The sequence below is a fragment of the Poeciliopsis prolifica genome, unplaced genomic scaffold (genome assembly GCF_027474105.1).
Source record: "Poeciliopsis prolifica strain line A6 unplaced genomic scaffold, Auburn_PproV2 SCAFFOLD022, whole genome shotgun sequence".
NCBI classification, from domain to species: Eukaryota; Metazoa; Chordata; class Actinopteri; order Cyprinodontiformes; family Poeciliidae; genus Poeciliopsis; species Poeciliopsis prolifica.
Genome location: NW_026562397.1, coordinates 3,124,517 through 3,137,608, shown reverse-complemented (window position 1 = coordinate 3,137,608; position 13,092 = coordinate 3,124,517). Strand labels below are relative to the sequence as shown.

Below are 13,092 nucleotides of genomic sequence, written 5' to 3'. Positions count from 1 at the left end.
CAGCTCGAGCAAATAATCTGTCTGAAAGAGAAGCGGCATCCAGAGTGAATTAAGGAAACATTATGTCATAAAACAATGACCCAGGGTGAGTGATTCCCCCCCAGCACTCGGGCATAAGCAGAAGCAGTCAGACTGGTCGTCTCTGAGGTTACCCCACAGGGACGGGACGGTATGAATGATACATGGCTTTAAACACTTCCCTCCCCAGCAGACGCATCCTGCAAGCAGACATGCTAAAAACAAACAAACAAACAAAACAAAAAAACAACACACACCGTGCATCTGAGACATAAAAATCATGAGACATGCAAAGCTTTGCTGAAGCATTGTTTGAGAAAGGAAAACGACAAAAAAGGAGAAGTTGGTCCTCACACAGCTGTTTGTTTCTGTATGTATATCTGTGCACACACACAGTATGCGGTTGGGTAAATGAACCACGCACACGCTTCGGTATCAGCTGTAAAGGGTGTGCACCTATAACCATGAACCACAGAAACACACACTTTAAATACCCTTGTGCCTCCTGCACAGTTGGTGCATCTAGCTCTGGGTTGTTAAATGACACCATCATGGGATGCTCGTTGCTGTTGATTCTGGCTCTCGTCCAAAATGTTGCACATTCCTTGGAAATTCAGGGTAAGTCTGCAGGGTTACAGCCCATCTGTGGCTGTCGGCTGTTTATGGGCTTATTTTACTGGACCTTCAGGTCTTATTTAACCTGTAGGATTTATATTCTGGGGCTGCTTTGGCTTTTCCAAAATGATCAGTTAAATTATAAATGCGTGCAGCCTATAAAAATCAGATGATTAACTGCGCATGGAACTATTTCTTCCATATTTTCCTGATGGCATGCCTGCATTGTCACTCTGCCAGGGAGGGGGTGGGGAAGTTTATTGTTATTGATCAGCTGTTTCACCTAAAAACCTCAGTAATTTCTTTACAGCCTATTAAAACTAATATACGAGGGGTGTTAAGGTGCGTTTTTCTCGGCGTAAGGGAAAAACCCTCTACGACCCGAGACCATAGGCATGTGCTTTTTTTTTTTTTTTTTTTGCTTTTTGCTTCTGCAAAGTCACAAAGTTTCTGAGATGAAAGTTTTAATCGTGAGGAAGAGCTCTGTATGCCTGCACTGAAAGACTTTATTTGTTTACCACATCCCCAGCCTGCAGGACAAAGACTTGCTGTGAATTGTCACTGTTGAATTTGTGAGAAAAAGAAAGAACCCCCCGGGCTTTAAGAAATATGATGCACTAAATGAATGCATGTTTTTTTTTCTCTCTCTCTTTTTCTCAGTTATTACCTTGTTTGTGTCCTCAAGGCACAGCGTTTCCATTCTTGGCTGACATTTATTTTGGCAATAACCTGCAAGGGCAAATGGACCCAGAAGGCGTTACTGAAGAGATGGAGCGTATTTATTTATTTTTTCCCATCTCAAAGGCTTTGGAAGCCCTCCACATTGTTTCCATTTGCTGTGAGATACAGTGAGCCCAGCTGCATTTTCGGTTGCAAAAGAGCTGGATGCGTTCTTTGGGTTTGCCGTGACACTGTGCAGCACCAACTTGTTGCCATTGTCCTCATTGTGAATATAAAGCCAGAGAAGAAGCTCTTGGCTTCTCCTGACAGGTCAAATAAATGCTGTCCTTAAGCGCACCTTTGATGAAGTTGGCAGAGGAAGTGGAGAAGTGAACTGAGTTAGCAATGCAGGAAACACTCTAAGTGTCTCCTCTTTAAGGGGTCTTTCCTTTGAAACATCCCCCAAATTGTGACTGATTTGTGCAGGAAAAACCATGTTGTCTGGACACAGACCCATCGTAACTTCTGAACTGTTTTCATTAACTTAATGGACTCCTCAGATACATACACACCGCAAAGACCAGGCGGCATTCATCAAACGCGGAGCGCAACAAAGTCAATTTCTTGTCTGCAGCCTCTTTGAGTGTTGACAGGCACAAGTTGAACTGCTACAGACTCTCAGCCAGCTGGAGAAAGAACTGCCTGCCAACTTAGAACAGATTATTTATAGAACTTTAATCATCTTCACACTTTGGATGCATTTCTGTTGGGGTCTTGACATGACACTCATCACTGGGCTGCAGGAGAAGAAAGAAACATGTTGGGGGTTTTTCCAGTGACAGTCGGGTTTTGATGTTTGTAAGCAGAAAAACATTAATTTCTTTATTTAATTTTCCAGTCACACAAGGGATTTTTAAAGTCCACACTGTGCCTTTGGTATGGCATGAAGACCTTTCTAGATCTATTGATGGAGGATTTATGCTCATGATATTTCCACATGTCAAAAAGAAACAATGAAATTGAATTATATTTATTTTATCCAGAGGATACAGGTGAAGCTGAATTTCCTTCATGTAGCTGAACAACCTTTTCAATGGAGGAGCATCCTAAGAGATCAGTTTGACTCTCAAATCAGTCACAAGGTTTGTTCACTGCTTTTCAGTCTCCATGGTAATCACCTGTTGCACTGGCTGATGGATGGTGGTAGTTTCATCAGCAATCACCACCGTTTCAGGATGTATTGTATTCTTACCAGTTGCCTACATTTCTTGTGACAAACTCCTACATTTCCCACAATCCAGTTTTGATGAGCTGGTTGGTACCCAACTCCATTTCTGACAGTCCAGTTGATGCGCATCCTTGCATCTGGTTGTGCCAACTTTCAACCTTATCAGCTCTGTGTCACCTACAAAACAGTTTGACGTGAACACTGTTCAGTTCACCGGGTGACACAGACATGTACACGTGGCTGTAAAAATGTACCTTTTTACGTAGGTGTGCATTGGGTCCGCGCAAAGAACCTCAGCGTAGTGAAACATGTCCGAGTACGAGGGGGCATGACTGCAGGATCTGCAACAAATGTAGTTTGTTGCAGTTTACAACTTTGCCACCTGATATCACTTTTTTGCCAAACTTAAAAAAAAACATCTGAATATTTTCATTGGGAATTTGAAATTCCATAGTTACCGACATTAAGCTGACGAAAATATTTCTTTGTTCATACCACAATCGCCACCCGCTGCCCTTGTATTGTCGTTTCTATTGACATGCAACTTGGAACATTTTGATCGCGATAAAACAACAAAAGACCACTTTAATATGAGTAGTGTGACTCATCTATCAGTTTCATTACTGAGAATCTGAAAGGTCTTACATGGGGCAGAGTGAACATCAGTTCATCGGAACAACAGTTCTTCTTTTCTAGGTGTGTTCACGTGAACTTCTGACCTCTCCGTTTGACTGATCATGTTGCTGCGTTGTGTCTCAGGTTCAGGTGAAGAACCGGCTACTGTGATTGCTCACAACGCCACCGGAGTCCTGGGGGAGGACGTCTACCTGAGATGTGAATATCTGGGCGCGGGTCAGATCCAGAAGGCCGAGTGGAAGCTCAAGCTCAACTCTCAGAATAAATTCAGGCGACTGGTCAGATTTTCTCAACCAAATCAGAAGCCTTTCACCCGAGAGGACTTCTCGGAACCGGCCTCTCTCAAAAACCTCACGGTCAGGATGAGGGTCTCCAGCGTGGAAGCAGAAGGAGAGTACATGTGTGAATTTGAGAACGAGGAGGAGAATTCATTCTCCATCATCTTTGTAACTGTGCTTGGTAAGTGGAAGAAAGTCCCAAATGAGACAAACTTTAAGAAGCATCTTCTAAAGCTGCAGTATGTAACTTTTATAAAATATGTTTTTACGTGTTTGTTAAAATTATTATTACTATGTCCTGACAGTAGAATATAAGATGGGACAGTCTGTGAAAAAAACAAACAAACATGCTGCTCTGTCAGAAACAGCCAATCAGAGCCAGGAGGAGGGTCTTAGCGTTGTCAACTGTGCTTTGTTGTGTCGCTGTGGGTTCGGGCTCAGAATTTGACGTGCACAAAGTTTGCCATTTGCTTAACTGGTGGAGAGACAGTGATTGTCACCACAAGCTCCATAGGAATCCACCCCACAGGTTTTCCCCCCCTGCCATTAGAACATTTAGCAGCATGTACACAAGCTTGATTGACAGCGCTAAGACTTCCCTTCTGGCTTGGATTGGTTGCTTTTGATCAGGAGTGGTGCATTTTTTTGTTCCTTCTTTAACACTTTTTACAGTCCTAGGGAGCTGATAAGATGCTTCTCTGCCATTAGCACATTTAGCAGCGCATACATTAGCATGACTGCCAGCGCTGAGACCTCCCTCCTAGCTGATTGGATGGTTTTGAGCAGGACTGTGCATTTAGTTTTTTATTTATTTTTTGTTTGTTTTGTCTTGTTTATTAATCATTTTTCGACTCTGTGGACTTTTATTTGAAAAGGTAAGAAAGGAGGGAAAAGACACGAGACATGAAGCAGGTGGAGAAGCTTCGTTCTCTCTCTCTCTCTCTCTCTCTCTCTCTCTCTCTCTCTCTGTTTCATGCCACGCTGTAATGACAGCATATTAAAACGAAACGGTTTAAAGCTGACCCTGCTTCTAAATGCCCGCAGCTAAACCCGAGGTTCAGACGGCGGTGAGCTCGGAGACCATAAACGGCACTCACTACCAGTCGGTGTCGTGCTCCGCCGTTGGCGGCAGGCCGACGCCCCGCATCGACTGGCTGGTCGGCGGCCGTCCTCCTTCGGGCTTCCCCTTCACCGTGACCGAGCGCGAAGCGGCTCACCTGAACGGCACGTCCACGCTGAGCAGCGTCCTCCGCTTCCCCACGCGCCTCCAGGACGAGCAGAGCGTCACCTGCGTGGTCAGGCACGAGACCCTCCCGAAGCCCGAGCGCAGCAGCGTCAGGGTGGAAACATACGGTGAATATGTCTAAAGCCGCGCGCGCCCCGCCAGCGACACTCGGCGTCTTGCCGCAGCCCTGCTGCCGCGAGGCGTTGCGTCAGAAGCTTGCCGTCAAGCGCCGTGACTCAGCAGCTTACAACGCTTTAACTTTCTCCTGCTGTTCCCTTTCACTCTGCCCCGCACGCACACTGACAGACCATAAATCACGCAGCGCACTGCGGCGCGTTCATGTGGGATTGCAGTATTTCACCGAATTTGAGCAAAGGGAGCAGGAAGAAAAGCTGAAAAACTGTTTTAAAAACAATGATATAGTGCAGTGCAGAGCTTTGGTGACCGATTTAAAAGCAGAACAAGGAGGGGTGCCTGCAAATCAGAAGTTCAAGAACACCTGTTGAGCTATGTGGAAATATGTTTCGCTTATTTGTTACAATAGCTGGAATCAGTTTGATCTATTAGAGCCAGTGAATATGTTTACAGGGATGGTTCTGTGGGGGTCTGAGGTGATGGGTTAAGAAAGGGTCAGGATTTTACTCCACAATCCTCTCAAGGTTGCTGCCATCCCAGTTGCGGGTGTATCTTTTTCTAACTCACGTTTTCCTTCCACTCAACTTTCTATGAGCATGCCAGTGAACAATCAGCTTCTTCAGCAATCATCTTTCCTGGCTTTGTCTCCTTATGGAGGGTTTTAGAACAAATCTAGAAACATCAACATTAAAGATGTTTGATGTTTTTTTGTGTGTGTGAAAATAATTTTTAATGATGTGGGGAAAACTAAATCCCTAAATGAAATAGTGAAGGTGCAAAAAATGAAGCTACTTCAGGCCCGATTTACACCCATCATTATGTTCATGTTTATGTTTATTCTGGGGGAAGGTGCAATATGTGGCATTAGGCGACCGGTGATTTTCACCAAAGCAGCCCTCGCCGAAATAGGAAGTGAGACCTTCTTGCAGCCATTACAAAGAGATCAGAGGAAGAAAACATGGAAGTTACGCCTGATTAAAGACATGCTCTGTTGTGCACAGCTGTAATGCTAACCCTCAAAAATGTCAAATATTTGAGTCCTCAAAGCTGGTGGTAATCTCACAAACAGTTGTGCTTCGCGCGCACACACACACGCAGACAAAAGGAAGTTATGTGCGTCTGTATCACTGTAATTTTACATCACATTGAAACGGTAAACAGCTGCCCTGCCCAGTTTTTTTTTTGCAGCTGAAACCTGCGGCTTAACCAACTGCAATGCAATGGAACATCACTAAAAGTATCTGTAATATTTTTAGAACTATAATTTTCATCATTAATTCATCTTTTTTTTTTTTTATACTCATTCACGGCCCTCAACAGGTTTTACTTGAGCAAAAATGGCTCTTAGGACTGTAAATGTTGCAGACTCCAGGTCTAAACCGTTTCATTGTAGCATTCAGCTGTGCAAACGCCTGATGGAGTTTCCTAGCATGCGTCCCAAAAGCAGCACTCTCCTGCAATTCCCCCCACTCAACACCTTCAGACTAGCCAACAACAATTAGCAAACACCTGGTGGAACTGCACATTAACTGAGTTCATTATAGGAGCTACTTCTCAGTGCAACACTGGTGAAAATGTCTTTAAAGGGCCAATAGAGAATGACTTCCTAAAGATGGAGTGACAGAGCGGGAGTTCCTTAAAGAGACAGAGACCCATTTTAACAGAGGCAATCATTTACTAAGTAAAATTTATTTTAACTCATGTTTGAGATATATATATATATATCTATATTTAATTTTTCTAATAACTGAAGATACTATGTGCCTGAAAATCAAGTACTACTGTCCCTCTAGCAGAAATTCTTTCAAGATTTCTCCTTGTTCAGCCCCACCATGTTCCCATGTGGTGGTGTGTTCAGGGTGATATACGGTGTTTGTTTTCCTCGGCACATTGGGTTTTGCATAGAGGCTTTTCAGTCCACGCTTTAAGCCACGCAGAACCTCGAAACTGCATCAGTGACTGTTTATGCAGCGCGCTGTACGGAAAGCGCCGGCCCGGCCATGCAGCTCATTTGTCTACCATAAATTTACACTTGTGCTGAGGTCATTTTCTGACTGCTGTGGTTAAATCACACGTAGCTTGGTGGAGGTGTTAACGGATGGAACGTTTTTCGATCTGAAGTGAGTTAACTCCCAAACACCTGAGCTCTTATGAAGTGTTTTCTCACCTTTGCTGCTCATGAGGGACGCCGGCGTGTTGCATGAAGCGACTTTTAATACATTTGATGACAGACTGCAGCCCTGTTGACTTCCTGGTATTAAAACCTGCAGTTCTGCTTGGCTTTGGTTGGACAGCATCTGCTTCAGACATCTGCGCTCAGCTGCAGCTTTAAGACAGCAGATGGGACAGGTGATAAGCCCATAAGTCTGTGCTCTAAAACACAAACAGGATCCCCTCGGCACAACTCCATTTTCGGCCCATGTTTGCTTAACTCGCTGCTCATCCGGGCCGCTAACTTCCTACTCAACATGAACCACCACAGAGCCTTTCTGACTTTTTAATTTGCCGGAGAAAGCACTGACAGTTGGAGAAAGGATAACTAATTCTTCCATTTTTTTTAAATACTTTGTCTTCCTGCTTCTCAGTGAGGCCAAACGTGACGATTAAAGAAGAGATGGTACAAGAAGGAGGAAACGATTTCTGGGTGGTCTCTTGTGTTTCTTCCGGAGGGAGACCCGACGCTGACATCTCCCTGGCTTTGGACGGGAGCGAAGAGGTGCGAAGAGAGAGCGGCGAGAGGTCAGAGGGGAGAAGTCTCTCCGTCCGGCTCCCTGTGGCGGAGCACGAGGGCCGCAACGTCACCTGTGTGTTTAAACACCCAAAGTTCTCACACCCTGAGGCGAGAGCCGTCACCCTGCCCACTTTGTGTGAGCACCGAGCCTCAGAATCAGGACCGCTTTGTTTCTAATGTGGCGAAGCAGAAACGAGAAACGCTTTTGTTCTGTCCGTAGACTTGTCCGGAGTTCAGCTCCGCTCAGATCTGAGAAGCAGCAGCGGTGAAGACTTGAAAGAGGCTGAATTTTTAGAGCTTCACGAGGGAGACGGCGGCGTTATCATCAGCCTGGAGGTCGCGGGGAATGTGCCACGCTACACCGTTATCTGTAAAAAGTAAGAGGTATTCGGTGATACGGAGGCGCTTCATTAATCTCATGATACAACATAAGCTTCAGGTTAAACTGCGGCAATATAATGATCTAACAGCTTGTTATTTAGACGCAAGCAAACAGAGGTCAGTGCATGAGAGTTTGTAGTGTTTCTTTTTTAGCATTTGCCTTTATTTACAAACCCTGAATTTCTATTGATGCATCATAGAGTACCTTTCAAAAAATATCTAAATTTGTCTGATTTTGTTGCAATATTAAACTCTAGAAAGGTTTTTTTTCTCCTGTAAGTTATTATGTCTGTAACAGCTTTTAATTTCAATGCGGTGATTAAATATTGGGTAAAAGTTGCACAACTGAATAATATTTTCCATATACACACACGTGAACTGACACAACATAGACATCCTGGAAAGGATGTGGTGAAACATTTGGTGGCATCAAACCACAAGTGACAGACAGTAGGAACCAGATTCTGGTGTTTTTAAAAAAAAAAAACTCATTTCGTTGTTTACTCAATTTCTCGTGAGATCCTAAAAGATAACAGAGGAGAAAACAAAAAGAAGAATTTGCAGCAACTATAATGCATAACTTAATGATCGCAAAATTAACAAATAGAGCAAAGACAATGCAAACAACAGTTTGAACAGTGTGTGCCTATCTCCAGTCGAGATTGGGTGAAAGGCGGCGTACTTAATGGACAGATTATCAGTCCATCACAGGGCAACACAGAAACACGCAGGACAAAGCTCTGAAGACACAATGTGGACCAACCCGGAGAGAAACAGAGAGCAGCAACGACAGCTCTGCCAATGAACCTGATGTGATCAAACAAAGATGTCCTGACCCAGGGGTACTTTCTAGCTCATTGTTTTTGTCTTTGTGTGTCTGCCCTGTAGAGACGATGGGCCCTTGCCTGAAGACGTGGAGCTGGTTGGTAGAAACCTCACAATTCAAGGTGTGGTGAAGCATCAGCATGCCGGTCTGTATGAATGCAACTGCTCCTACCTCCACCTTAAAGCAACGCTGCAGTTTAACCTCACAGTTAAAGCTCTACCTCCACTGCTGGGTGGGTGAAAAGAAGATTAATTTGACTTCGAATGGTTTTCTTCATTATATCTTCACGGTATTGCTCAAGAAATTTTGATGTGGAATCTTTCTCGCCACATTCTTTCTTTCAGTTTCTCCCACAATCAAAGTCGATTCACGTAGTGGAGGCGGATTCAGGATGATTGAGTGCGCTGCGGCCGACGCCGTTCCTGCAGCCAGTGTTTCTTGGATTCTACCAGAGGCTGATTCTGAAGACTTTTGGTCCAATTCCACTTTTTATAATGGGACTCACTCGGTTTTGCTCCTCCCTGCATGCTTGCCTCAGGAGCTCACAGCGTTGTGTGTGATAAATCACCCTGCATTTAAGGAAGCACAGAACAGAAGTGTAACACTCCCACTTTGCGGTATGTTCTACAAATCAGCCAATATATAACTTGGCACATATTTGGCTACGTTGACACACCATGGATTCTATCAATTACTCAGAGGAAACACCTCATTTCCTGTTTTTGACTTCTTTTTTTTTTTTCCCACGCAGCTCGACCAAACATCACCGTCAGCCTCAGCTCTGAGTGGGAAAGCGGTCAGAAATACTCTAAGATGAACTGCTCTGTTGTCAGTGTTGCCTCTGCTGCAGCTGTAGCCTGGCACACCGGAGACAAAAACGACAACATCAGTCATTCGACAAAATCTGAATTTCAGGCCGAAGGCTTGGTATCAACCTGGAGCTCTGTGTTTTTCCTGACCTCTCTTTATGCCGGTCAGAACTTTACTTGCACCGTGAAACATGCAAGTTTGGAGAGTCCAGAAGAAAGAACAATACGCATTCCGCTGCAAAGTATGCCAACTTTTTCCTCTGATGACTGTTTTTCCTTGACAAATAAAGTCCCAAAACTGCTGCTCACCTCCTTCCTGCCACTGCTCTTTTCTTTTTCAGAACCCCCTCGGCTCAGTGCGTCTGTGGTGAGACAGCAAGACTCCCTTCACTGGCTGGCAGTGTGCAACTGCAAGGGGGATTGCGTTGACTCAAACCTTGCATGGACCCTGCCTACAAAAGCCACAGGTGAAACAATCCGGCACACGAGACACAAAGGACACATAAAGGTGACTTATCAGTTCCCTCTGGTCCTTCACGAGGGCCACAACCTGACCTGTGTGTACCAATCTGACAACGGGGTCACACAATATACGACTCTTCGCATCCCGAAATACCGTGAGTGCAACTGAGGGTCATAAGAACACCAATGCAGAGGTTGTTCTTAAGATGCTTGATGTTCATCTCATGTTTCTGCAGATATCTCCTCTGTAAAAGTCCTGAACAACACGAACACCCTGAAGAGCCGCTACGCCGATCAGCCTGTTGTGTACAGAGTGTCCGCCTACGAGAATCGACCCAACCAGAAAGTGCTGCTCGGAGTTGAAGGAAACGTGCCGGATTACAGCCTTGATTGTCGAAGGTGGTTTATCTCTTTGCTGTGGAGGCTCTGAAACATACTCATAAGTACCACCTCAGTAAATACTACTACATAAATCACAATAGAATCTTTACTGTCATTGTAACAATCAACCATTGTACAAAAAAATGTGGGTGCAATTCTCAAGATAAAAACAATGATTTAAAAACAGATTTATATTGTAGCTATTAATTGATGATAGACGAGGTCAAATTGACCTCTTGGTAGCCTTCACCATGGTGATGACTGATGGGTAATCATACCTTTGTGTGCTCAACTTTTTCCTCAATGTTGTTGCAAGACATGTGGAAATACCTCTCTACCTTCACCTAATTATCAATTTACCATGAGAGCATGCATGCAATCTGGTGCCCAGACAAGCTATGTTGCTAGGGAGTATTTTGCTAACTAGCTACATTGCATTTCAACACACAACTGTTTACTCTCTCTTGTTGTAGGCTTGATGTCAAAGTAAAAAAACCCAAAGAACGGATAAAAAAAGGCAGAGTTTCTCAGGTGTTTTTGTTCCCCTAAGTGACAAAGATAGCTGCCTCCCTGCTAGCTCTTTTGTTAGCCATCGAAAATGTTAATAAAATGTTTCACCCTAAATTTTAGCATTGTGTGTGTTTTAGGAGTGATGGCTCAATTGTTCAACTGGACGGGGCTGCAGTGATCCTTCAGTCGGGGCAGAATAAAGGCCTGTACATCTGCTTTGCTTCTTTTTACCATCACACAGCGTCTGTCAGCTTTCAAGTGGAAGTCCTGAGAGAGAGCGAACAGTTCGGTAAGTGCTGGTGCTCCCTAACACACTTAGTCAAGAACCCCTGATGCTATCTGGTTGCCTTGTTGAGATGTCCGATAACCGTGGTTGTGTGTTGCAGTGCCGGTCGTCCTGATCTGCATCTCCTCAGCCTCTGCAATCCTTATCGTCTTCACCGTCATCCTCTGCGTTTGCTGGTGAGTCCCGCAGGCGTCGGCTCGGCAGGCGACGCGCAAACGAGGGCAGCGCTGCCAACTCAGTACGTTCAGTACAATGTGAGACAAACAGGATGTGTGGATCGTTAACCCAACTCACCAGCCAACCACTCCAGTGTCGTTATTCACAAACAGGAAGGCTGTGGGTGAAGCAGACAGGTGCCTGTGCCACCGCAGTCTCCGCTTGCTCTAGTCAGGTAGAAATTGTTCGGCGCAGTGCAAAAACAGATTTATTTTCTAGTTTCCTGCGCTGGGTTTTAGGAAGCTTAAAGTTATTTCACTTCTGGGCCATTACCAGAAGGTAATGTCATTCAAGCTGTTTGTACATCAGCCTTGACATGATTTTGATTTTTTATGCCACTGCTGGGAAAAGTTGGGTCAGTCATAGTTGAAAACGCTGTTTGTGTTTTCTACCTGCAGAGGTTCGTATACTTTCTAACAATGAGAGATTTGTGGGACTCACATTTAGAAAATAAGGCTACATGAGAGATTTATAGCTTGTTTCAATAAGTTTGTGACTTCTGCTCCAACACTTGGATTGGAGCTGTCTCATTATCCGTGGGATGATGCCGGCAGGCTAATTTTGGAAGGTCAGTCACCCGGCGAACAAGAAGAAAAACAGGAGAAAAGTTATTTTGAGTTTACCTCAGGCCTCCTGACCTTCCACACCGACTCGGGAGAGCATGACAGCGCAGCTCCTTCTCCAGGCTACGATCAAAGACGAAGGAAGCTGCTTCTCAGAGTTCAGTGACAAAGAGTTGGGCCAATTTTCCATCTGCTAAAATTCATGCTGCGTGCACTGCCACCAAGTCAGCCGTCTGAAATGATTCTGAGCTCACAATTATACCACACCGCCATCTAGTGGCTGTGTGGCGCCACTAGCTGAAAATAAACTTTTTCTAAGTTGCCTTTTTCTGGTTTTGCAGTAAAAGAAAGAAGACACCATATAAGGTACATTTAAACATCTTATTATTTGTTTTTCACGTTTTCGAAAGCTTTCGTCTTATAACTCCTGTTTTTGTGTTTGACCTTGGTAACAAAGGAACGGGAGTCCGTCTCAGCCTTGACGAGTCTCATGCATGAACCGGGTTCACCGGAGGTCAGGAAGCCACTGGCAGGGATGGACGGCAGTAAGGAGTATGCTCAGCTGACCAGCTTCGCCATAGTCTTTGACGCCAAGAGTACAGTGTGAGGAGAAGTCGGAGAATTTTTACATCTCATTTAGCTTGAACTGTGCATTTAACGTCCAACTGCAGCACTGTGTGGGTTTTTTGTGTGTGAAAATGTAGCATTTGATATGAAATTGAATATGCACTGACATTTGTAGCATTAATGGTTTAAACAGCAACGAGTCGGCACTTTTTCTAAGCCTAACTTGAACTTTGCATTCAATTTTATATTTTCTTGTTTTTTATGGCAATAAAAAAAAAGTTAAACTGAACATTTCAATGCAATTTGTTCCTGAAGTTTTTTATTTTTAATCTATATTCATGCACACTTGTTCACATTATCCACTGGGGGATTTTTAGGTTGCTGAATGAGAAGAATCACAGAAGCACTGGTGTGATGAAGACTTCCTGAAGTCAGAAAGCGAGGGAGCTTCTCGAAAAGAGAGGTCCGGTTTTTTAAGTTTGTTTGGTACATAACAAACTGAAGCTAACGTGGTTACTTGGTTGTGCTATAAAGTCCATGAAAATGACTTTATACAAGGCAGGAG

The 13,092-nt window shown here is 44.3% G+C and overlaps 1 protein-coding gene and 1 long non-coding RNA gene across 2 annotated transcripts; one reads left to right on the top strand and one right to left on the bottom strand.

The window, feature by feature from the left end:
- Positions 1–526: 526 nt before the first annotated feature.
- si:ch211-149e23.4 (uncharacterized) lies at positions 527–12,816 on the top strand. Its single transcript, XM_055045471.1, has 14 exons — positions 527–636; positions 3,281–3,616; positions 4,480–4,788; positions 7,381–7,662; positions 7,747–7,903; positions 8,796–8,965; positions 9,078–9,350; positions 9,485–9,784; positions 9,884–10,159; positions 10,241–10,403; positions 11,033–11,184; positions 11,282–11,357; positions 12,302–12,326; positions 12,418–12,816. Exons 1-14 carry the CDS (start codon positions 570–572, stop codon positions 12,565–12,567), a joined length of 2,736 nt encoding a protein of 911 aa, XP_054901446.1. The 5' UTR covers positions 527–569; the 3' UTR covers positions 12,568–12,816.
- Positions 2,308–4,765, bottom strand: LOC129369830 (uncharacterized). The gene is made up of 3 exons (XR_008606988.1): positions 4,653–4,765; positions 2,776–2,862; positions 2,308–2,698 (listed from the first exon to the last, which is right to left on the bottom strand). It is a non-coding gene; the product is annotated as an uncharacterized LOC129369830 (long non-coding RNA).
- Positions 12,817–13,092: the final 276 nt, after the last annotated feature.

Excerpts from the sequence above, each read along its gene's own strand:
- si:ch211-149e23.4 (XM_055045471.1), top strand. The coding sequence starts at position 570 with ATGGGATGCTCGTTGCTGTTGATTCTGGCTCTCGTCCAAAATGTTGCA. Across the intron at positions 10,404-11,032 it reads TACAGCCTTGATTGTCGAAG|GAGTGATGGCTCAATTGTTC; the intron begins GTGGTTTATCTC and ends TGTGTGTTTTAG. Across the intron at positions 11,358-12,301 it reads GTCATCCTCTGCGTTTGCTG|TAAAAGAAAGAAGACACCAT; the intron begins GTGAGTCCCGCA and ends CTGGTTTTGCAG.